Source organism: Corvus cornix, chromosome 2 (assembly GCF_000738735.6).
Source record: "Corvus cornix cornix isolate S_Up_H32 chromosome 2, ASM73873v5, whole genome shotgun sequence".
In the NCBI taxonomy this organism is placed as follows: domain Eukaryota; kingdom Metazoa; phylum Chordata; class Aves; order Passeriformes; family Corvidae; genus Corvus; species Corvus cornix.
This window is the reverse complement of record NC_046333.1, coordinates 125,297,434-125,320,279: the sequence shown is the minus strand read 5'-3', so window position 1 is coordinate 125,320,279 and position 22,846 is coordinate 125,297,434. Positions and strand designations below refer to the sequence as shown.

The following is a 22,846-nucleotide window of genomic DNA, read 5'->3' as shown; positions in this document are numbered from 1 at the left end:
CCGCCGCCGCCCCTTGGGCACCTCGGCGGGGCCGCTGCCCGCGGCGGGGCTGAGCGCGGCGGGAGGCGGCCGGGCCGGGCCGACCGGGCGGAGGCACCATGCAGGCGCGGCGCTTGGCCAAGCGCTCCAGCATGGGCAGCCGGCGGTTGAGCGCGGCGGCGGCGCAGGTGGACGCGGTCCGGCCCCCCAAGCCCGAGAGCGCCTGGAGGCCGCCCCGGCGGGAGGGCTCCGCCGCGGCGCTGGAGGAAGAGGACGAAGACGAGGACGTGGTGGTTGAGGTGGAGGAGGAAGAGGAGGAGGAGGAGGGTGGCCCGGGGAGCGCCCCCCCGGCGCTAGCCGGCCACGGCAAGGGCCCCTCCGGGGGAGCCTCAAGGTGCGTCCCGGGAGGGCGCGGGGCGGGGGCGGTTGAGGGGCCCGGCGGGGGTGCGGCGTCGGTGAGGCGGGCCGGGCCGGCCGGTGTCCCGGGCCGAGCCGGGGAGCGCTGGGGGCGGCCTAGGGCTGGCGGCGGGGCTGGGAGTGGGCTGGCGCCGGGGGGCTGCGGGGACGCCGGCGGCGGGCGGACCGGCCGGCCCTCTGCAAGTCCCGGGCGAAGCGGCCGCCGGGGGCGGCGGGGGTGGCTGGCTACAAGCGGGCAGGGGGCGTGGGGAGCCACTGGGGTCTGAAAGGAGTTTGAGCATTAGGAGTGGAGTCTCGGCTGGGTGAAGCGCGCGGCTGGCGGGGGTTGGAAGGATGTTCAGCCCGCCCGTGTGCGCAGAGGTGTTCGGAGAGCTGTGCCTGCAGGGCATGCGGTCTGCCGGGGCCGGGCAGGGCTCCTGCGAGCGGGGGTGGCCGTGGTCAGGAGGCCTGGGTGGGCGACCTGTGGAAAGTTTAGGAGTGCAGCCGTTCTGTGCTGAGGCCCGATTCAAATCCTGTCGAAGCGTGCGCGGGCAGTACGCTGAAACTGGTGCGGTTTGAAACAACCTGATGAACACCCCCACCGGCTAAGATCCCGCAGATTCAGGCTTAATGATTTTATTATGAAGCGTTTTCTGTAATTATTTTTCTCTTGGGATAACCAGGGTAGTAGAATTAAGTCTATGTATAGTTCTATAGAGGATTCGTGTGATAGATCTGCACTGGTTATGGAAAATAAATGCGTATGAAAGTTTGAAGGGCACCCTTTTGAATTGACTTTTTTTTTTTTTTTTTTTTAATCTAGGTAATAATTCTTACTTGGTAAGAGTTCAGGGTTGGACAGTTAGTAATGCTGTGTTACTACGGGGGTCTTTCCTGTATCCATAGATGGAGGGGGAAAAAAAGGAAACAAATCCAAACCAAACAACACGCAAAGGAAAATAGCAGCAGGAATGCAAGTTATCCCCATATTGCTTCAGCAGTTTTGTTACAGGACTGAGAATCAGTCTGACACTGTTGGGTCATCGGACCCTGTCTGTAGCTCTTCACTGAGTCTGTCAAATGTATGAGTTGTGGTTATGGTGTCTGGGTCAGACCATCCGTGGTACTGAGGCCTGACAGGCTGAACAGTTTTGTTGCTACTGAACCAACGCTTGACACTTGAATGGTAGCCTTAGGATCAAGAGCACCATAATGGGCTTCTGGTCCCGTCATTCTCCCCTTTGTATTGAAAGTCTTAAGGGGTAGAGGAGGCTTAGAGGAACTTCCTGTGTGTTCCCAATAGGAAAAAAGAGTGAAATTCTCAAGTGGAGCACAATAATCTGAACTGTAACTGGATTATATAGGCATAATCTGCATAAAATGTGGGAGTGTACTGTTCTTTTTGTCAACCCTCAACATGCTTTTAAGTAGTACGACTGTTAGAGGTTGCTGGTATTTCTGCTTTATGCTTAGGAGTATGTGCACATACAAAAATATTGTGCTTGCATGTATTTACTTCCTTGAATAGTAAACCTACCTCATAGATGAGATGAGTGTAGTAATGACTATTGGGCTACTTTTAGTGTACATGATAAACTGTCAAGTCACCTTTGGTAACCAGGTGCACATATTTACTCTCTTTGGAGGAATATTTCTAACTATCATTACCTGCTCAGTTTCTGCTTTCTCTCTTTATACTTTTGAGTACTATAAACTAAGAAAGCTTAAAATTTAACATTGTAAATAAATTATCTGTGCATTTCTTTAGAGACTGTTAGTGTGGGAGTTCTCAAAGCTTAAATATGAGGTTCTTCCAAGTAATTTTAAAGTAACAGATTAAAATTTTCTGCCCTTGGCATTGTGTTTCTGAGTGCTTTTAAGCCTGAAGTGGCTGAACTGCAAAGGTGCTTCCCAAACGTAGCTCTCTGACTTTGTGGCCCTGAGTGTGTGGGAAGGGCAGGTGGGTTTTCCAAGTGGGTTGTGTTTCTATTAATGAGAGAAGCAGGCATGAAATGACTACAGAGGTCCAACTGCAAAACACTGGGAGGGTAATAGGACTGGCACGATCTGGTTGTGATTTGTCAACTGGAATTCCTTCCAAATGGAGAAGTGGCATGGAGTCAGCAGCATTTGACTCCCAGACCTGGGCTTCTGAACTGGGGAGCAGGAACAAAGTATATTGAAGGGGTGTCCACTCCTGAGAGATGGCATAAATTGTTGCAGTGACCAATACTCTTCATAATAAGAGATAAGAGACATCCTGAAGAGCTTCAGAATTTAATTGGGCTTGAAAGCAAAGTGATCTGGGTGCTGGTTTTGCAGCATATGCTATCTGGATAATGCAATTAAAAAGCATCACACAGTGTTCTGCTGTGTATTCACATGTACACTTGATGTCTGTGCCCTTGGGTGGAATGGCATTTTAAAGCTAGAGGTTTCAGGGGCTTGTGACTTTGTCACTTTTATGGACTGCCTGTGATACATGGATGAAAGCATGGTAGAGTCAGCAGTGGAGTTAATATTGTGAAAAGGTGCCTGAGAATTTGGTCCACTAGTCAAGATCAGCAAAGTACTGGTGCTATTAGGTCTTACAGCCATATTCTCTGCTCCATAAAGGAGTCCAGTGGCGGTACCATTGGTAGTCTGGTTTTGACCCTCACTCTTAAGCATGGGGATAGAGAGGAAGAAGTACTTAAAAATATTATTTCTCCAGTTTCTGAAGTCATGGCAAGAGAGAACGTATATTACAAAAAAGAGAGACTGATGGTCATGGGGAAGTGTCTTGGTTTGAAAGACAGGTGTCTGCCAAGGAAGGCAGACAATGAAAAAAAAAATTGCAACCCCCTTTCCTCCGAATTATTATAATTTTGAAATTAAGGGGGCTTTCAGGCAAAGATATGAGGAATAGGAATAACAGTTCTTTACTATTATATATATAACCAGTTAAACAAAACACCAATAACTATGGCAGTAACAGCAAACAATCACAAACCCAGTCCCAGCCTTCTCGGCTGTCGGGCCCTTTCCCCTCGGGTGCAGTTCCGCTCGCAGCCGGCAGGGGCGCTGGCGGCTCCCGGTGAGCAGGGCAGGTGCGATGGTTCCCCCGCGGCTGCAGGGGGCGCTCCGGAGCGAGCTCGGGGAGCACGCGGCACTGGTGGCCTGGGATCCCGCGGAAGGGATGGGACAAAGGCTTCACAAACCCCTGGGCAGCCGATCCCGGTGGTCCAGCTGGACCCTCGAGAACAGCAGATTGGAACGGCAGGGAGGAGCACAAATCCCGGGTGGCAGACGAGATGTATCCAAACTGCGGAGCTGCGGTGGGAACCCCCCGGAGGTCTGGGCAGGCAGGGCGAGCGGGGCTACAGAGCAGCGAAGGCTCGAAGCAACGGCGGGGGCAGGGCGGCCACAGCCCGGCTCCCAGCGGGGCAGGGAAGGTGGGCTTGGGATCCCGGGGTTTCTCCAGTAGAAGTAAGGCAGCCGAAAAAGCAGAAGCCTGCCATGCTGACGAATTCCTTCCAGCCTCTCTCCGTCCAAACGCAGGGAACTAACAGTCCACAAGCCCAGGTGAAAGAGAGTAGCCAGATGGACTCCTCCCCCTGTGGCCAGGTCTTTTGTTTTTCTTAAGCACCCAGTAATTTGTCCCCCTGGCAACATGTTTGGGGAAAATTCTTTAAGAGAAAAAGAAAACAGAAGGAGAACTCCTAAAACCCCAACAGGAAGATACAAAAATTGTGTCTTTATGTTGCTGTAGCTGTGTAGATGTCCAAGAGGAGGACATTGGAGAACATTTTTGTTGCTTTTTTTCCCCTGCTATGCTAACAAGCTGGAAGAGGCATGAGTGTGCTGCGTGTGGCTGGTGGGTAATGGCAGCATAGCCAGAGAGTCTTGGAGAGCCTGTAAAGCCTTGTTGAGAAGTGGTGTGTTTTCTTACTATGTCAGAACTAGTTCATTAATCTCTATATGGAAGCAAATAACACCAAGGTGCTGATTATGCAGACTCATTTTGCATGTGAAACTCTTTTTGTGCAGCCCATATTTGCTTTGGCTGCATTTGGATTTTCAGCCATTTGAAATGAGATGAAAAAGTATAAATAGTGTAATTACTAGTACTTTGTCTTGAAGTGTGGGTTAATTTGCAGTCCTGTTTAATTCATCTTTTGTATGGAGCCTAGTTCAGATATCACGTGCAGCTACATTAGTACCACACTGGGGTTAATGCAGTCTGTGGAAACTGCTGGGTTCGATGATATGGAAAAGAGGTTTTGAAGTAGAGTCCATCAGCAGTCTCTGTTGCTGACTTTATCAGGTACTTAGAAGAAAACCCCACTGCAAGTAGCATAGCTATGCTAATTTGCCTGTAAACCATTAGAGTGCTGTGATTGAGAATGTGGGCTAGTAGTGAACATGGGCTTGTGATAACATGCTAGCATGTTGCAGTGTTTTCTCTACTGTTATGAATAGTAAAGGAGTTAGTGCTTTCTTCTGTTTAGCCCAGTTGAGCTGCCAGTGTATCTCCAGCCCAATTTCTGTCCCCAGACTTAGAGTACGGACACGGGACATTCTTAATCCAGCTGACTGTGGGTGCTGCACCTGTTCCTCACCCATGGAACTACCTATTCCAGATACTGGCTTGTTTGTGAGCGCCCCTTGGTAGTTTAGACGGATGAATTTCCTGCAAGTGGATTTGTTCCTGCAAATATGTAGCTCTGAAAATGATGGAAAATGATCAGATGAAGAGTCTGAAAACCAAAGGCCCCAAGAGCTGTGCAGTGATAGCAGAGGAATACAAAAACGCAAGTAGTGTGAGCAAGACTTTAACTTCATGCTTACACTTTAACATTGGGCTCAGTTTTACCCACCTTTTGAAGTGAAATTTACAACAGGTACAAAGTAAGGAGCATGAATCTCTGTGCCAGAGGTTTCAGAGTGGGGATGGCAGACGTTGGTAGGAGTTCATGAAAAATTATGCTTTTGGACACAATTTTTTTGGTTTGTTATGTTTTAGGTTGATTTTTTTCAGCCTTTTTTTGCTTTTTAAAGATAAAGACATCTCTGTGATACATGGGATGCAGAAGAATCTTCAGAGCTTGTGTGGAAGAAATGCCTGTTCTGTGTGTTGTTGTACTGTGTTGAATTAACTCTCTGCTCTTTTGCTCCTTTCTCTGCATTCTTTCTAAAGCCAGGTGTGAATTCATTGCTGTCCTTTAAATCAGACTTACAGCTTTGCTGTTTGAATTGACTATAGGCTCATTGTGGACAAAAAAAGTGTGTTTTCCTGCTTGATTAGCAAAGTGTTATTTAATTCAGCTTTCATATGTGTGTACAAATGTATTTTAAGAGGCAATTTCCAAAATACAATCTTCAAATACCAGATTTGCTTAGAGGAGGAGAGGCCTTGTAAGACACTTTAGGAACTTAAGAGGAAAATTAGATGTTCCCTTTCAGACTAATAATGATAACTTTATAAATAGTGCTAGTTATTAGAACACCAGAACTCATGTCCTGAACTTGGAGCCTGTTAGGCTAGGCTGTGTGCAGACTCAGAACAAGCATGGTCCTGCTTTGCCCACTTCTGCAGAGAGTAACATGAGATATGAATGGGCACTGACGGACTGTGAGGAACAACTAAGGGGTGTATCAAGAGAGACAGATAAACACCAGCATCTTAGCCTTATTTTTGTAAGTAGATAAAGTTAATTAATTTTTAAAATTTCAAACTTCATTCAGTTACTTGTTGTTCTCGAGAGAAAGCCTGACTAGTGAAGTTGGTGTGGAAAATTCATGACTAGACTTGGGATTTTTTTTTTCTTCCTTATAAAAAATTTTAAAAGTTTATACATAATGTAGATTACTGGAGGCAGAGCTGGGGGTGGTGAGAAGGTAAGATCATATTTTTTTCTGCACTCTCCCCTAATAAAGAATGAATGGGACTAATTTGCTGAGGATTTTTTCATGTAATTTTGTCGTTGTTTGGATGCAGACCAAACACAACCACTTTGCCTCTAAAAGGAATTGTATCAGAAAACTGTAACTACATAAGAATAAAGGTGAAGTCAACTAACAGTTCTGATCTTTATTTGCTATATTTTTTTCAGTCTAGAATGAGGTCAGTTGAGAATGATCAGTTGACAGCCTCCAGGTATTCGGTACATACCAGTGGGTAGAGATGTGCTGCTCAGTCTTTGTCACAGAATGTTTGAGTTGGGAAGGGACCCTTGGAGATCATCTCGTCCAAGCCCCTGGCTCAGGCAGGGTCATGTAGAGCTCATTGCCCAGGACCATGTCCAGATGGGTTTTGAATGTCATCAAGGAGGGAGACTCCACAGCCTCTTTGGGCAACCTGTGCCAGTTCTGGGTCACTCTCACAATGAAGAAGTGTTTCCTGATGTTCAGAGGGAACCTCCTTTGTTTCAGTGTGTGACCATCGCCTCTGGTCCTGGCACTGAGCACCACTGAGAAGAGCCTGGCTCTGTGTTCCCTCCATTCAGGTGTTTGTAGACATTTTAAAGATTCCCCTAAGCTATTTCTTCTCCTGGCTGAACAGTCCCAGCTCTCCTCATAGGAGAGATAATCCAGTCTCTTAATCACAGAATCATAGAACAGTTTGGAATGGAAAGCTCCTTAAAGATGATTTAGTTCCATGCGTCTTCCCATGGGCAGGGATGTCACTGACTAGACCAGGTTGCTCAGAGCTCCATCCAGCCTGGCCTTGAACAGCTCAGGGCTGGGGCATCCACCACTTCTCTGGGCACCTGTTCCAGTGCTAAACCACCCTCTGAGTAAAGAATTTCATCCTAACAGCTACTCTAAGCATGTCCTCTTTTCATTTAAAAACCATCGCTCTTTGTCCTGTCACTATCTGCCCATATAAAAAGTCCCTCTCCCTCCTTTTAACAAGCCCCCTTGAGGTACTGGAAGGCTGTAACGAGATTTGTCCAAAGCCTTCTCTTCATGTTGAAACCATTCTGGTGGCCTTTTGCTGTATTTCCTCTGGTGTGTCCATGTCTTTCCTGTATTTGGGATCCCAGAACTGAACCTATCATTCCAAGTGTGGCTTTTCCAGTGCCTTAGTAGAGGGGGCAGGATCACCTCCTGCTGTCAATACTTTGTCTAATGCAGCCCAGGACATGGTTCAGCTTTTTACCACAAGGGCTCATTGCTGGCTCATGTTCAACTTGGTGTCCACTGGGAACCCAGGGCCTTTTCTAGGAAGGTGTTTTCCAGCTGGGTGGACTCCAGCACAAACTAGTGCCTGGGGTTGTTCCTCCCCAGGTCCAGGACTTCACATGTCCCCTGGTAGGATTTCTTGAGGTTCCTGTTGGCTCATTTCTCTAACCTGTCAAGGTTTCTCTGGGTGGCAGCATGACTGTTGGATTTATCACCCACTCCTCCCTGTATTGTGATCCCTTCCCAGGGATCAAGGTAAGGCTGACCAGCCAGTCTGTAGTTCCCTGGGTCTTCCTTGGAGATAGAAGTGACATTTTTTTTCATCTGAAAACTAAGTATTGAGAAAGTGCTTTTCATGGGCTGGTTATTAACATTTGTAATGTGTCCTGTCACAAGTGCAGATGTGCAGACCATCTGTGCCTGTTGTGCCATCTTGATCCTGTGCTCTTCCAAGCTTTCTTCAGACCCAAGGTTACAGAGACATCTAAGAGTCCTGTAAATCAGGACTGTAAATCAAAGCTGTAAATCAGCTTTGAACCCTTGAGTCCTACTCTGTTTTCCCAGCTGCTAGATTAGAAATTCCAGCGTTGCAAGAGCACCAGAGAGCTCTTACTAGACTGTGGGATAAATCGGTGCCTCAAAGATGACAGCTTGGCTGCTTGGCCAGCCAGGAGCATGCTGGTCCTTGCTGGTGTCTGCTCTGCAAATACTGCTGTGGATGGAGCAATGATGCTTTTTCTTTTTTTTTTTTTTTTTTCCCCCTCAGAATGAGAGTCCCCATTGGCTTTATAATACTTTCAAGTGATTTACTGAATTGCTTATTTCTAAAAATAGTGAGCAGCTTTACTAACACTGCAGCTTAAAGCCAGCCCAAATTCTACAGAAGGACAGTAGGTTAAACGAGAAACTCTTAAGTGTTTTTGTTTATTTACAAAAATTGAACAGGAAATCTAAGGTGAATGAAAAGAATGTTCATTAGCTCCTCTGGGAATCAGCTTTAATTTCATGAAGTTGTGTTCATGTTTTTGACTCTAGCATGTTGCCAAGCAGAGCATGCAGGAATTTAATGTTGCTGCTGCTGCTGAACAGTCTGTGATGGGATCGCTTTCACTGCTCTGGCACCTTGCCAAACTGTCCAATCTCAAATGAGTATTGCAGTGACATTTGTCTTATTGTATTAAAAGTACATGTGTGGGTGGTATTTGTTGTTTAACAACAAAACTAATGAAGACAGGAAACGGAACAACTTCTGTTGCTTGAGCTTTGGATAAAAATACAGATCGTTTTATTTGTGTTTTTGCAAAACATACAGAGTCTAATTTCCATAAAATCTTGACCCAGCTGAAGTTGATGGAAAAGTCCTGCTAGTTTAAGCAGATTTAGGATTTCAGCCCAATTACTTGAACACAAGTGTGAATCTACTAGTATCCTAAAACCTTTTCACAGTGGTCCAAATAATTGTAAAAGACTGTTATTATCACTGAACACAGAATCAGAGGGAAGGTAAAATGCCTCAGTGATCACGTACTGAAGTGTGAAATTACATATCTCAGTGTTTTACCATCTTTAATGTATTTTTTTACATGGTGGATAAAAGATGATTTGAACTTTAGATGGTCAGTGCTATTAAAACAAGCAGTCAAGATTGGATGATTACTTAAATTTTATTTTCTGCTTCAGCATATAAGGTGGCTGATGCCTACATCATACTGACATAGAGAGCAAGTTGTACAATCACCTTCTATAAACTGGACTTTGTAAATCTGGTGAGATAAACATTTGAGCCAGCCTGATCTTTTATGTATATGTGCATATCCCTTTGCAATAGTGTAAAAAAACTCTCGCTGGATCCAAAATGCTTTTTACCTCATATTTCTCAACACATTTTCTTTCTACAATGCAATGATGACAAATGTGAGTACTTCCAGAGGAAAAAATCTGATTTTTCTACTTCAAAGTACTTCAGAGAGAACACTGTGATGCAGTTTTGCTGCCCTTAGGTCCAGGTCAGTGGTGATCCGTATGGCCATGGAAAGCCACTAATATCTGGCTTACAGAGCTATATGGAAAAAGCAGTGAAATGAATAAGGGTGCATTGGTGGTTGCTAAGGTTTTGCAGTGATATTTTGCTTCAGCATGTGTGGCCAGCACAGACAATTGTCCTTACTTCTCAGAGCAGGAGAGAAGTGGTTGGTCTTGCAGGTGTTTCTTTTTCCATGCTGGTAGGTCCATCTGCTGGAGCAGCAGCATGGATAGCAGAGTGCTTTATGCCTGGGCACTGGATGAAACAGATGGAGTTTGTGGATTTTATGTTTCATCAGTTTCAAAAAGGGTTCTCCTCTCCGTCTTTAAGTCCTTTTCCAGCTCCCAGTTACTCACAGGCAGCCTTGTGCTTGTGCCAGAATTCATTGTGTTCTTTTGTGGGCTACCGAAACAGCAGAAAACACGTGCAGCAAAATCTGTAGACTGTGGTGTCCTTCAGTTATGATGTATCAAGGAAGGGCTTGCCAGGCATCTCGATAATGCAGAGGAAAAGATGGCATATCACAGCTAGGACAGGCATACAGAGGAAAGGGAAGGTTAGAAATGGAGCAAGCCTTCATCCTTTAGAAGACAGCCATTTGGCAGTTGGACTGTTCTTAACTTTGGGCTTGATGGTCCATCAGTTTCTTTGTGAAGGCTCTTCTCCCATGAGATATTACTGCATCTCTGTAGTGGTTTGATAGACAGCTGTTTTCTGGAGCAGCTGAAGAAGAGAAGGTTGCATTTGGCTTCTGCATGTTTTTACTAGTGTTATTGTATTGCTTCCAGCGGTAATGAGTTGTAACTGTGTGATACTGTTTATTGTATAGTCAGATACAAAAATAAACTCCTGGGTTTTGGCACCTCTCGTAATCCGAACAGGAAAACTGCTACGTCTTTTGTCTCGAGCTGAACCCAGACTTGGGAGAATCTTCTACTGGAGGCAGTGCTTCTTGCTTGTTCACCTCCGCTGAGGGATTGTTCTTTCTACTTCCAGGCTCAAGATCTGTTAGAGGAGATAAGGACTTGTGCTTAATTTTGATCTTTTAATATCTCCTCCAGGCTTTCAGCATCAGGGATCAGCATTGGCCTTTTCATTCACAGCACCTATTTCATTCAGAAGTTAAAACAGTTGCTTACATCTGAGAATTACCTTGGTTCAATTTCACTGAAATGCCATAATTTAAACAAACAAATAAAAAAGAGCAAAGTCCCAGGATGTAAAGGCAAATGGATTACATTTCCATGCCCTTTTAAGTGATCTAAGATCTGCAGTATCTCGTCTCAGCTGGCTCCTTTCAGACAACAACTTCTGACCTCAGAAATCTCACACCTCTGTATCTTATTTGCAAGAGATCTTGAAAATAAAGCCAGCCTGTTTTTATTTTCGCTAAAAATATCCTGCTATATATCTCTGTACTGTCAAGAGGAGCAGGGCTTTCAAATGCAGATGAACCAATCAAGGTTTTTTTACTGAGGAGCAGTGAGGCAGCATTTCCAAAACCTGCTAGGTGTGGGGAGTTCCCCACTGTCTCTATAGTTTGATTTTTGTGAGCTCTTACTTGCTTGATCCTGAATGAGATTACAGAAGAGATTACACTTCTTTGAGCTGCTGCCATCTTTACTGATCCCAGACCACCAGCAGATGAAGAGAGAAACAAGTGGAGTGTCTTGTACACCTTCAGCAATGGTCTTGAAATAGTTAAAAGGTACATTATTTGCACATGAAATTCAGGCAGTAAAGGCCATATTGATATATCAGTAAGAAAGTCTATACATGAGGCTGTATTAAGCTACATAAGCTGTTGTGCACAACTTTTTAATCTAGACAGAATCAAAATTAGGGGCAGCAAAGACAGTAGATACTTTACCACTGGGTTCTAGGACCCTCTTTGCATCTCTTACAAGTAGGAAAAAAATCACCATTTCATAGAAAATAGATATTCATAGGCATACCATAGAAAATACCCTGATGTGAGGTTTCAGAACTTCAGCCAGTGCAGTGAGAACACCTGGTCTGATGTCACTCACTACTTGCACCTTGTAATTACATCTAGTAATGCAATAGAAATAAGAACAAAAAAGGTTTATTTGAACTTCCCTGCTACCCCACATTAGCATGCTTGGTTTTGTCTCCCAATTCCAGGGTTTTTTAAGCTTCCCCAGAGGTGACCAGTAGGACCCAAGTGTATCCTCCTCTCTTCTGCTTCTGTGTTCCTTGGCCAGCCCAGAGCACACATTTCCAGGCCCTCACCTTTCTCTGTGTTGCCACAGGTTGCCCTGGTGGCATTGGCCATTGCTTACACTGCTTTCACTGCAGGAGAGGTGAGGGGAACCTGCTGCCTGGCAGGAACTCTTCCTTCCCACTTGCAGGGCCAGGCACATAGGTCCCTGAGAGAAAAAATACGTGATAATTGGTTTAGTTCATTCTAAATTCACTTTTAGTGCAACCAGTACTTGGGAAGGCAATTATGACTGCCCATTCTTGGCTTGCAAGTCCAGCTAAAAGTGTGGTGGAGTACCAAGCACTCAATGGTGAGCATGCTTAGCAAAGATTGAAGTGCAGTAACTGAATTCCCAAATAAAAAATTAACCTGTTTTTTTTGCAACTACGATCCTCCACTTTCCTCCTGTTAAGGCTTTCCAAGGTAGTGTCTGTATTTTTAGATGTTTAGAAGCAGTGTGTTTCTCAGGCGCTTGTTCTATTTAAGAAAAGGAAAACAGGGCTGAAAGACTTCTGCTGAGATCCTGCCAGTGATGCCAAGCTGGGGGCCAATGTCCAGCTGGAACCCAGGTAGCCAGGTTTGCATGGTGGTGACTGCACGTCACACCCTTGTGTGCACAGCATAGCCAGGACACAGGAGTTATTTTTTTGATACTTAAACATTGCAAGCAAATTTTGAAGATACGCACTTTCAGTAATTAGTATTAAAATCTGGTAATTTACTGATTGGTGTCTGATAATCTTAGAAGTTATGTCATGTACTTTTCTGGGAGGAACTTACTACACCTGCATATGGAATGGGAAAGAAAGCTACCATACTTCCATATCTTCATTCATTTGTTGATGTGGTGGAGAGAAAAAGGCACAAATATCTCTGAATAATTTTTGTTCAGACCTGACCACGGTGTATGGGAAGGACCATGAATTCCCAGTGTTTTTGCTGTCTCCCCTTGTAATCTTAGATCTTTCTGTCCAGTTTTAATAACATTTACACTTCTTGTGCCAGTTAGTGCAGTCCTTCACTGTCACAAGCTGGTGGTTTTATTTGGGGTACAGCAGGTACCTGGCTGGGTACTGGATTTAAAATGTGGGAGTGAAAGTTTCTGTCATTCATCTGTGTAGATTCTCTTCAACTCCGGAACACCTTAAACTGGTGCTGGGATACACGGGTTTTGTAGATGAGTTAGGTATAGCCAGGTAAGTGCCGACATACATGTGAGGATGATGGGAGGGTAGAAACTTCTTGCTGACTCCAGTTCTCGCTGCATAACACTATTGTGAATCCAGGCAACTTAAAATGCTTAGAATTGTATTTTAATACATACAAAATATATTCTGTGGATGGTTTTCTATATTGAGTCCAATGAAAATAGGGACTTTGTCCTAGCCTGGCTGATGGTGACTAGCACATTGCTATACATTAATGTGCACTATATATTGTAAAGGACACTTACAGTGACCTTAAAATGCATTATCTTCTATATTGTTAGAGACCAACAATTTACAAATGCTTAGAGTGATTAGATTGATGTGATTTATGTGTAATGAACAACTGCTGGTGAAGCAAGTAATTAAATGCAAAGTATACTCGAAAATGTAATAATACATTGAAATTCAGGGCAGATTATTTCCAAGCATCATTACGAGAATCTGTCTTATCTCTTTGTGTTCCAGTATGAATAGAGATTTCTGGTAAAATGGAAATTTGATGCATTCTTTCCTTCCAGTGAGGACACTGTTTTAGAATGTCAAAAATTAGAGCCCTTTTACATTAAAAAAAACCCTCTGTTACAGGAACCTGAACTGGAAATACTGTACAAAGTAATATGAGATTACCAAAATCTTTGTCCTTCCAGGGATTTAAATTATAATATTTTTTACTTGCATGTAATTTTGGTAGCAGGTTTGGGGTTTCTCATTTTTGCTTGTTATGTTTCACTGTGAATTTATTCCTGATTTCTTTCTTGTTGAGAAATGTGGCTTGTCCCTGTCCCTAGAACGTCACCTGGCTGTTCAGGCTGGCCTGAAAAGGGCCTTCCAGTTATGAGCTTTTGTTTTGCCTGAACATTTTAAATGCATGTCATGTTACGTATACACATTTTATTATTGTGTCCCATTAACATGCTAGGCTGAAATATATTGATTCCTTCTTTCTCTTCCCCATTGAGCTGCCTGTTTGTTCTGTAATGGATCAAAAATGTTGCTAAAGCCTTGTTTAATTTTAAAAAAATCCTGGGACTTTTGTTTTCTTACCAGTTGGGAGTTTTATTGGCAGTCCCAAACACTTAGGATGATTACATCTATTTCAGAAAACAGAAGGAGATGGTCACAAAGCCAGAATCAAAAAACTGTTTATAAAAAGCAGCAGAGTTATACAGCAGGTTGGCTGGTGCTAAACCGTCTCGTAGCTAATCTTTCTAATCTGGTGGTTTTTTAATTGGTGTTTAATCTAAAGAGTTTTTTGATGGAATTAGATCAACAGATTACATAGTAAATCCAATGGAAATCAAAAATTCTCATCCAAAACTGTCTTCTCTATCAGCTATGTAGTGTTAATATTGTGCATAGGCCTAGGACTCACAATTCAGTTGAAATTATTTATCTATTGACAATGCAAATAGCCAGAATTGGAGCAGTGAGTTGGGGATTGTTGGTGGGGTGGGGTTTGTTTTGATACATGTTTTTTAATTAGCATATTACACACACAAACACCCCCCCCCCCCTCCACCATCCCCCACCCTGCCCTCCCCTAGTCTGGAAAAAAGCCTAGTGTGGCTCATGAGGGATCTTGTTGGTTTTGGAATGACCCTGGAATTGAGTCCAGTTATAGTGGTCTGTAAGTGAAGTAAAGGAAATACAGCTTCATGGGTTGAGGGAGAAAAAGAAGTTTGTACAAAACTGGAAATACGACCATGGCTTCAGGATTATTAAGGTAAGGTGGGGTTACTCTAAGCTAGTTTCCCTAAACCTGTTTCCACTAGCATGTTTTTTTTAATAGGGAGCTTTGGAAGCAGTCAGCTTTTCTAGACATACTTCCCTCACCCTTGTAAAATAATTTTATTGGTTTTTAGAGGTACTTTTATTGCTTTTATTGTAAATTTGTTATCTGTATGAAAAAAACATAGTGGCACAAAGTAGGCCACAGCTGGAAAATTGTTTACTTTACCCAGTCCTCTAAGATTCAAAGTGTTCGTGGAAGGGACATGCTCAACTTTCTCAGATGTCTTAGTCTGTCCAGATCCCAGTAGACATTGTGAGGAGAAACAGAAGTTAGCCAGTGTCCCCTCAGAAGGGGAAGGTTAAGGGAGCCTGCTGGGCTCTCACTGCTGTGCTGCCTGACAGTGAGCTGCAAGCCTCTCTCTGCCGAGGCTGTGATTGCGGGCCTGTTTCTTGGCAGGCAGTTGCAGTCACACTTCTTCATCTGGTGTAAATTGGCATAGCTTCATGGAAGGTGCTGTATTGAGTCACGGGGGGTGCGAGGCAGTGCTCTGTTGTGCTGGGCAGCTGCCTTGTGGAAATCAGCCCCTGAGTTGTTTATAAAACTGTCAGCAAAGTAGGCATGGTATGTGGTGTGGCAATTCTTTCAATAGTTTGTTGTATTTCCATCTGTCTGTATAATCTATTGCAAAGCCTGTTAAAAATTACGTTTCTGTTCCTGCTGTGTCCAGAAGAACCTGAATCCACAGGTTTCCTCAGGAGATTTGAAAGAACATAGGTAGGAGTCAGTTTTCACATTTGAAGATACATTTCCATATGGTTGAGTCACATAGAGGCAAATAATGCTAATATTCTTGGGAGTTCAATGCTTTCCATTGTATAGGAAGCACAGACATCTTAATGCTTGTTAAATGCTAGTGAGCTATTTGAAAATAAATAACTTCAGTTTTTAAGCGGCAGTGCACCATAAGCAAGGGAAGTCGATAAAGTCCAGTCAGGTTGTACTCCAGGGGTGACGTCCATAATCTGTCAAACCTAAGTCTCTGTGTTTCCATATAAATGTGATAGGTCTACTTATTCTAGTGTTTGCTGATCCTTAGAATAGGCAATTCAGTGCCTGAGTTGTCTTTTTGATCAATAATTTTTTTGCTGTTCAGGGTAAAATGCAGGCTGAAATTTAACTGAAATTGAAGGAGACTGAGGTTTGACTGCAATGTCAGCGTCTTATCAGGACGTGCTCTTGGGCAGAGCAAAAATTGACTGCACATAAGTTAAGGCCTAAACTGCTGAAAAATTGCAGCCTGCACATCATTTGTAAGGAATAGCAAAAAACATCTTTAAATTCGTCAGGTTGTGCCAGTGTCAAGCATGCTCCATTTGGACAGGACTTATACTGCAACATGTGGTCTTGATGTGGAGTTCAGGACCAGCAATTTGGTTATGAAAAAATACCATCACATAAAAGTTTCTATAAGCAGGTTAAGATAGGTTTTGCAATGAAAAATTGTTAATATAATGCTGAAAATAGTAGCTGTGCTAATAATTTAGCTGTCACATGGATTATTAAACTTTGTCATTTAATAATAATGAATCAAGCTTTAAAGTAAAACCCTTAACTTAAAAGTAAAACCCTCAATCTAAATATATACCATTGTCTTGATAACTTCAAAACAGAAATTGAAAGGCTTTCTTAATAAAGTTTTTAGTTAGAAACCAAAGCAAGAAATGGTTTTCAGTCTTTGCAGGATGATTACCAAAGGAGTAATGCCTCATCAGACCCCAGCTCTGGCACTGCCCCATGCTTGAGCACCAGTGGGGAAGGCATGGGTAGTACCGTTGTTTCTAAGCAGCAGAGTATCCAAAGTTTCCCTTGCCCCATAGTGATGGGGGCAGGGGGGAATTGACAAAGGCAGATGAAGGTAACTGCAGAGAGAAACAAAGCTAATTTTTAAAATTTACAGGTGGTTTATAGCTGCTGTTTCTGTAACTGAACTTCCGAGTGATGTTGGTTGCCTGAGGCCAGGTTGTGAAGGACTCTGTTGAAAGTAAGCTGAAGGTTGCTAATGGCTTAAGGGTGAAAATACACAATGAATTGCATAGAAAAACAGCCTATTATCAAGTGGCTTGTATGAGTGATAATTCATCAGGTGCATGAAAAAGACTTAAGTTTTACCATCAGTTGGTACTGGTGGCAATAGGTGGCAAATTTGGAGGTATGATGACAAGAAAAGCTGAACCGTTAGGGAAAAATGTAATGATGGAATTTGAGAACAGCAAAGGATGGAGCAATGTGAAGTATTGGAAGTAAGCTGAAATAAAATAGTGTCATAGTCTCACCTTCTGTCTGTCTGTGACGTGGGCCTAGGCAGGTTGGACTAGATCTTCCACAGAATTTTTGCTGAAATATTCTGGACTTGAAGGACCACAAGCCTCAAGTTAAAAGAATATGAAGGATCTATGAGAAAAAATAAAGTTACTGATAAAATATGACAGAACAGTTAACTATCCAGAAAGATATGTTGGAAATTCTCTGTGTTATCTCTGAACTATGAGTGCTGGTGAAGCAGAACTTGAAATCAGAGGAGTCCTGGTCATTAATCAGTATGTTTGCCCGGAAGTGACGAACCTGATCATTCAAGTGACTGTGGCCCTCAGCACTCCTCACATCAATGGCTGCTTGTATAGGAGGTTGGATTTCCAGCAAAAGACACCACACACTTCAAGGCAGGGCAGGTGTCTCAAGTGGAAATGGCTTCCATAGACATGGATGAATTAAAATAGAAAAACTGCCTGTGGAGTAGGAGAAAGCTACTGGAGAAAGCCCACCAAGGAAAACTCTTGGCTTTTTCTCATGGTCACCTGATTCTAAAGCAGAAATTTATATGTAGTCAGTCTCAAGGGAAAGTTTAAAAAGAAGTTAATATTTCCAAGCATCTGTTGAAAACTGAAGGAGAGGAAGGAAGAGAGTTAGTCTAAGCTTTGGATTTGGGCTTCTGCTTTTCCTGGCCATTGGCTGAAGAACCTGAACTGCTTCTGCAACCTGAGCATTTGCTCTGTGATTTTTGTCTTTCCTCACTTCCATAATCGTGCAGGGGGCTGGCTATTAATTGTGGTATATTGACATATGAAATATGTTTGAACTGGATGTGCATAAATTTGATCTATAAGAATAGATTATCTGGTATCACGGTGCAAGTATTCTGCTATTTATGGTCTAGGCTTTATTTTACAGCTGTAGTCTGAGCTTGTAACCTACTGTCATCACTACTTAGGTAGTTTTCTGTAAAGAAAACTTGGCAATGTATGGCACAATACATTTGCTGAAACTTAGCAAAATCCTACCATTCGTAAATTGAAGACAAAAATACCTTTTTTTTCCTTGGTGCAGTCACGCACTTAGTCCATTAAAAAAACAATTAAAACCATCCTGATGAAAACTGGGTTCAGTCTGGCATTGGAGAGTAGGGAATGAGGGAGGCTGTCCCTTCCCGTGCTCTCGGCGCTTTCTACACTAAGGGGTGTAGAGAGTAAGGAGGCAGCTGCTGGTGGTGCCTTGTGCTTGTGCCCATCAGCGCCCCTGCCATGCACAACGGGCGGAGCTGCTCCTGCCCTGCGCAGAACCACCCTCCGCGCCGGCTGAGGTGGAAATCCTGGGCAGGGAGGAAGGGAGATGTGGTCATGCAAGGGAAGACCATGTGGCAGTGGAGGGGATGGAATTCAAGTCTTATATGTACTCTTGTTTGGAGTTACATAATTTCTAGGGCTGGATAATGGAATTTGTGTATTTTCAGCCTTTTTTGTTACTTCAGTGCATCACTTATAAGTCAGTTTTAATGAAAATTGAAGGCAACTCAGCATTTCAGTTTCTCAGAAATTCTCAGGCACTCAGAAAAAGGCTTATTGTAAATCTAAGAAGTTTAAAAAAGAAAATCATTAAATCAGAATTCAATTTATGTTGTTTATATGTCTTCTCCTAATTCTGTGTGATCACATGCTGACTGTTTTGTCTTCCAGGCAGATTTTCTTGGTAATGTGTCATCTGTTTGTGTGTGAAGAAGTGTAAAGTGTCTAATTCTTTCTACTGTTTACGTTCATAAAGTAATGACTCTTGTTTTGTTCTTGAAGCAACTGTTAAAAGCCCTTCAGTGGAAGCACTAGAAACAATTAAATCATCAGTCCTAAATATTTATGCGTTAATGATGTGATACACTTTACAGAACACAGCAAAATTACTTTGGCAAGTGTTTTTCCTGTGAACTTAAAATTCATTGCACCATTTTTATCACCACCAAGGTTTGAAATCTAAAAACAGAGATTTGTGGAGGGAGGGGTAAACTTTAATGCATAAATATATACGCATATACACTGATTGATTTTTTTTTTTTTTTTTTTTTTAAATTATGAAAAGGAGAAATAAGGTGGAAGAGTTGACATAGGAATTTCAGTTTATTGGTGCTATTACTGTCTGAGGACAACACAGCTTGGATTATTGCCACTGTAAAGATCAGGAATAATTTACAAATACTTTAAAATCCAGTTTGCTAGCTCTAGAAGGCACCTGGATTTCTCCAAGCAAGTGCATGTGGTGTGGAAGTACCTCTGCTTAAGGCGGGGGAAGCAGCCACTTTGTTGGGCCGTATTTTGCTTGACTGTTTGGGTTGGTTGGAGGAGTTGCCTGACAGATGGGGAAGCGTAGCTGTCCAGGGAATGGATTTCACAGGAATATCTAGGTTCTGTGCTTTGTTTTGCTTTCTGGGAAGATGGAGTGGCTTGGTTCTGATGCCTTTTTGGGGTCTTCCCTGCAACCCTGCAATAGTTTGCTTTATAAACACCAGCTCATTGTATTCCAGAGTGGTAGTGTATTTTTAAGACACCTATTTGCTTGGGAAGTCTTTGTTTATGGGAAGCAGCAGACCTGACGATCTGGGAAGTGCTGGCAGGCAAAGAGACAACCTGGCACTTCTCCTGGGTGTGTCCCTGCTCGTCATTGCTGGACGGGCTCCTCACAGAGATGCTGCCAGCATCACTTGCTCCCCTTTGCCTTCTGGCAGAGGAGTTGGATCATAGCAAATTATTTTTCTGCTCCTGGAAAAACCCTCACTTACAAATACAGCTGTAAAAGAATCCAGTATGTTGCTGTAGGAAGCGCTTTAGTTTCTTGGTTATGTTTAATTGGAAAAATACTGATTTTTTTTTTTTCTGGAATTTTAGGAGGAGGGCAGCTAGGATTTCTTTTGCATAGCTATGCAGCACAGATGTACGTATATTAAAGATATTTTGTTTTTAATCTGGTTTCCAACATTCTAATGCAAATACCTTTTGGATTTGACATAACGAGGTTGATAGCTTTATCAAATGGACAAGAATTGCTTATTTTCCTGGATAGTCCTCAACATTGTTGAGAAATGAATAGCAGTTTCAGAATTTATGAAGAACAAATAAATGGTATTCACTCATTCAAATAATTAATTAGAAGTAATGCCTGTGGGTATTGGGTTGTTTCCCATTTTAGGAGAATTAGAAAAAAAATTTAATAATTGCTTTCAATCTTTCAGGCAGCCAACATCAAGCGTGAAATGACCTTCCCTGCATTTCAACAGGAGGATGTAAAAAGTGACATCAGTCGAAAACTGCCAGACCAACAGTTTCTCCTGTTCACCACAAAGGAGGAAGATTTAAAAACAGCAGAGACCAAAAAACTAAACAGAGCTCCTGAGTATGAAAAGGAAAACACTCGTTCTGTTTGTCTTCTGGAACAGAAGCGCAAGGTTGTTTCTTCAAATATTGATGTGCCTCCAGCAAGGTAAGGAGAGTTGGATTTTTTTGTTGTGTTTTGTTTAAAGCTTTATTCCTTTTTGTCCCCTGCCATTTTTTTAATGGGATATTAGATACAAGTTTGGTAAACAGCTATGAACTGCTGAGACTGGTGTTTGTGCCCAGGCAGTCCAAAGTCAATCACAACCTTCCTATCTGAGAGACCTGCTAGGAAATGAAAAGTATTAGTAGCAGAAAATGAGGCCATCTTCAGAGTAGGACTTTGTATTGCTTTTGCATTGTTTTTGCTTTTACAATGTGCTGCAGGTGAGATACGTGGAGAAGAGGATGTGTCTTCAGAGGAAGAGATTGTTGACTCAGCTTCACCCTGAGAAGTAATCTTCTAAATTAGACACAGAATCATCTTACCTGCTAAAAATTTATTTTTCAAATTTTTTTACTGTCATACTTGCAGACACTTTATACTCATTGGGTATTCTGTGTTACAAGATGACACGTGCTTTTTCTTTTTCATGTTAGCATCAGTCTGTCTATAAAGATTTCTGCTTAACCTGCCTGGTAAATTTACTTGCACAAAATTCAGTGAGAGGCCTCTCAAGTTTATGATGCCACTTATTTTGTAGTCAAAACAGATGTTTAGTTTTTTGGTTTGTTGGCTTTCTGAAAACCAGTGTAACCAGCAGGTTCTACCACATCATCCAAAACAGGATGACTTGTTTTTCTCTGGCTGTCATAGATGTCACTTGCACTGAGTCCAGGAGCATTTTTATGGCATGTTCCCTCCTATATATGTAGTAAAAAGCTTTTAAAACCTTGAAAATGTGAGGATACTTATTTGAGATTTTCACTAGTAATCAACCCTGTAATGTCTGAGTGCCCTTCTCATTCATCCTGTGTGTCTCAAAGCAAATAGGATCATGAGAAAATGTAGGTCAGGAGGGACCTCAGGAAGTCACCTAGGCTAACCTTCTGCTCAAACTATATGTTAGCATTTCCATTTAACAACTCAGGCAGCTAAGGTACAGGGTTTAAGTGCATTTTTGTGTGTCTTCATGCAGATAATCCACTTGAAGTAGTAGTTGAGCTCCCATTTTCTATAGGTACAAGATCATCCTTGCTTGGAGGGATGGATATTTTTTCCCCAGTGAGCTGGAAAAGAGGATGAATAAACATGTTTAATGCTTTCTTTAGGCTAATTGTGACACCAGTTGTGAGCACAGGATAGTTAAGATGATAGGAAATAAGTTCATTTACAAAGGTGTCTTCTAAAGTTGTTCTTTCCTTCTGCATGTATTTTGTTGGGAACATAAAAATTACTGTATTATGTTGTTGTGTGTTTTCAGACATGCAGGTTGAGCTCCTGCATTAGCAGAATTAAAGAATGAAGTAGGAAAGAAACCTGGAGTTTATGTTCAATAGCATAATAAACATTTCAGTCATTCTTGCTACATATTTCCAGTGAAACTCAAGTTTTGCTTTGAAGCTGAGGTGAATTATTGGGCCGTTTGTCCACAACTGATGGGAAGAACACTTAAACTTTTGCTTGGAGATATTCCTAAATATTTGCTGCTGTAATGAAGGGGAGCACCCAGTCTCTCTTCCTCAGCAGCACAGTTTAAGTCACGTTCTCCAAGAAGACTCCATGCATTTAAACTTTTTTGCCTCTTTCTAGGCCCCTTCCAGTCTTCTGTCTAGGACTGTGCTGAGAAAGTTGCATGTTCCCCAGAGGTGAATTCCTCTTTGTCTCCTGGCAGGACTTACTGGGTCAACTGTCCTCTCTTCTGATGAGAAAATCCACCCGCCTTCGCAAATTTGTTATACCCAGTTGTGGAAGGTCGTGTTGAATTAATTAGGTAATACATACAAGTACGTGGGACAAACAAGGGCTTTAGTATGGTCTTAATTTCTTATTGCTACATACACCCTCTTTAAAAAAAAAAAAAGTAGGAAAGTGCTATGAAAGTGAAACTTGCTATTTTTTTTGTTTTAAAACCTTAGTGGAACTGAGAAGGTTACCCATTTCACTTCAGATGCCAAAGTGAAAGATAACATTAAATTTTGCAGTATCCAACTAAACCCAAGACAATATTTAAGTAATTTTGAGACAGAAGTTTATCATAGCTTCAGATTCATTATTAACAGGGGCATATGAGTATGTCCAAAAGAGATCTGGAAAAGTGTTTGTAAAAGAGCTGTTAAGAGATGGATAAATATACTTCACTTTGACCACAAAATGCAACAAAGGCCATTCCTTCTTAGCTGTTTTTAAGGATCTCAGTGAATAAGAATGGAAATCTTTGTGAGGCACTGTATCTAAAATAGCCAACAGTTCAGCAAAACACCAGT

At 42.5% G+C, this 22,846-nt stretch overlaps 1 protein-coding gene across 4 annotated transcripts in view; it reads left to right on the top strand.

The window, feature by feature from the left end:
• Positions 1–250: 250 nt before the first annotated feature.
• The window catches only part of ZNF704 (zinc finger protein 704), a 104,787-nt gene continuing 82,191 nt past the window's right edge, over positions 251–22,846 (top strand). For 3 of the 4 annotated variants that reach the window (XR_005601628.1, XR_005601626.1, XR_005601627.1), the window contains exons 1-2: positions 274–373; positions 20,281–20,528. Coding sequence is in view for 1 of the 4 variants with exons in the window: in XM_039550163.1 (XP_039406097.1) it covers positions 20,302–20,528 (227 nt within the window). In the remaining 3 variants the exon portion in view is untranslated. Of the gene's footprint in view, positions 374–20,280; positions 20,529–22,846 lie in introns of all 4 variants that reach the window. The other variant, XM_039550163.1, reaches the window with a different exon arrangement.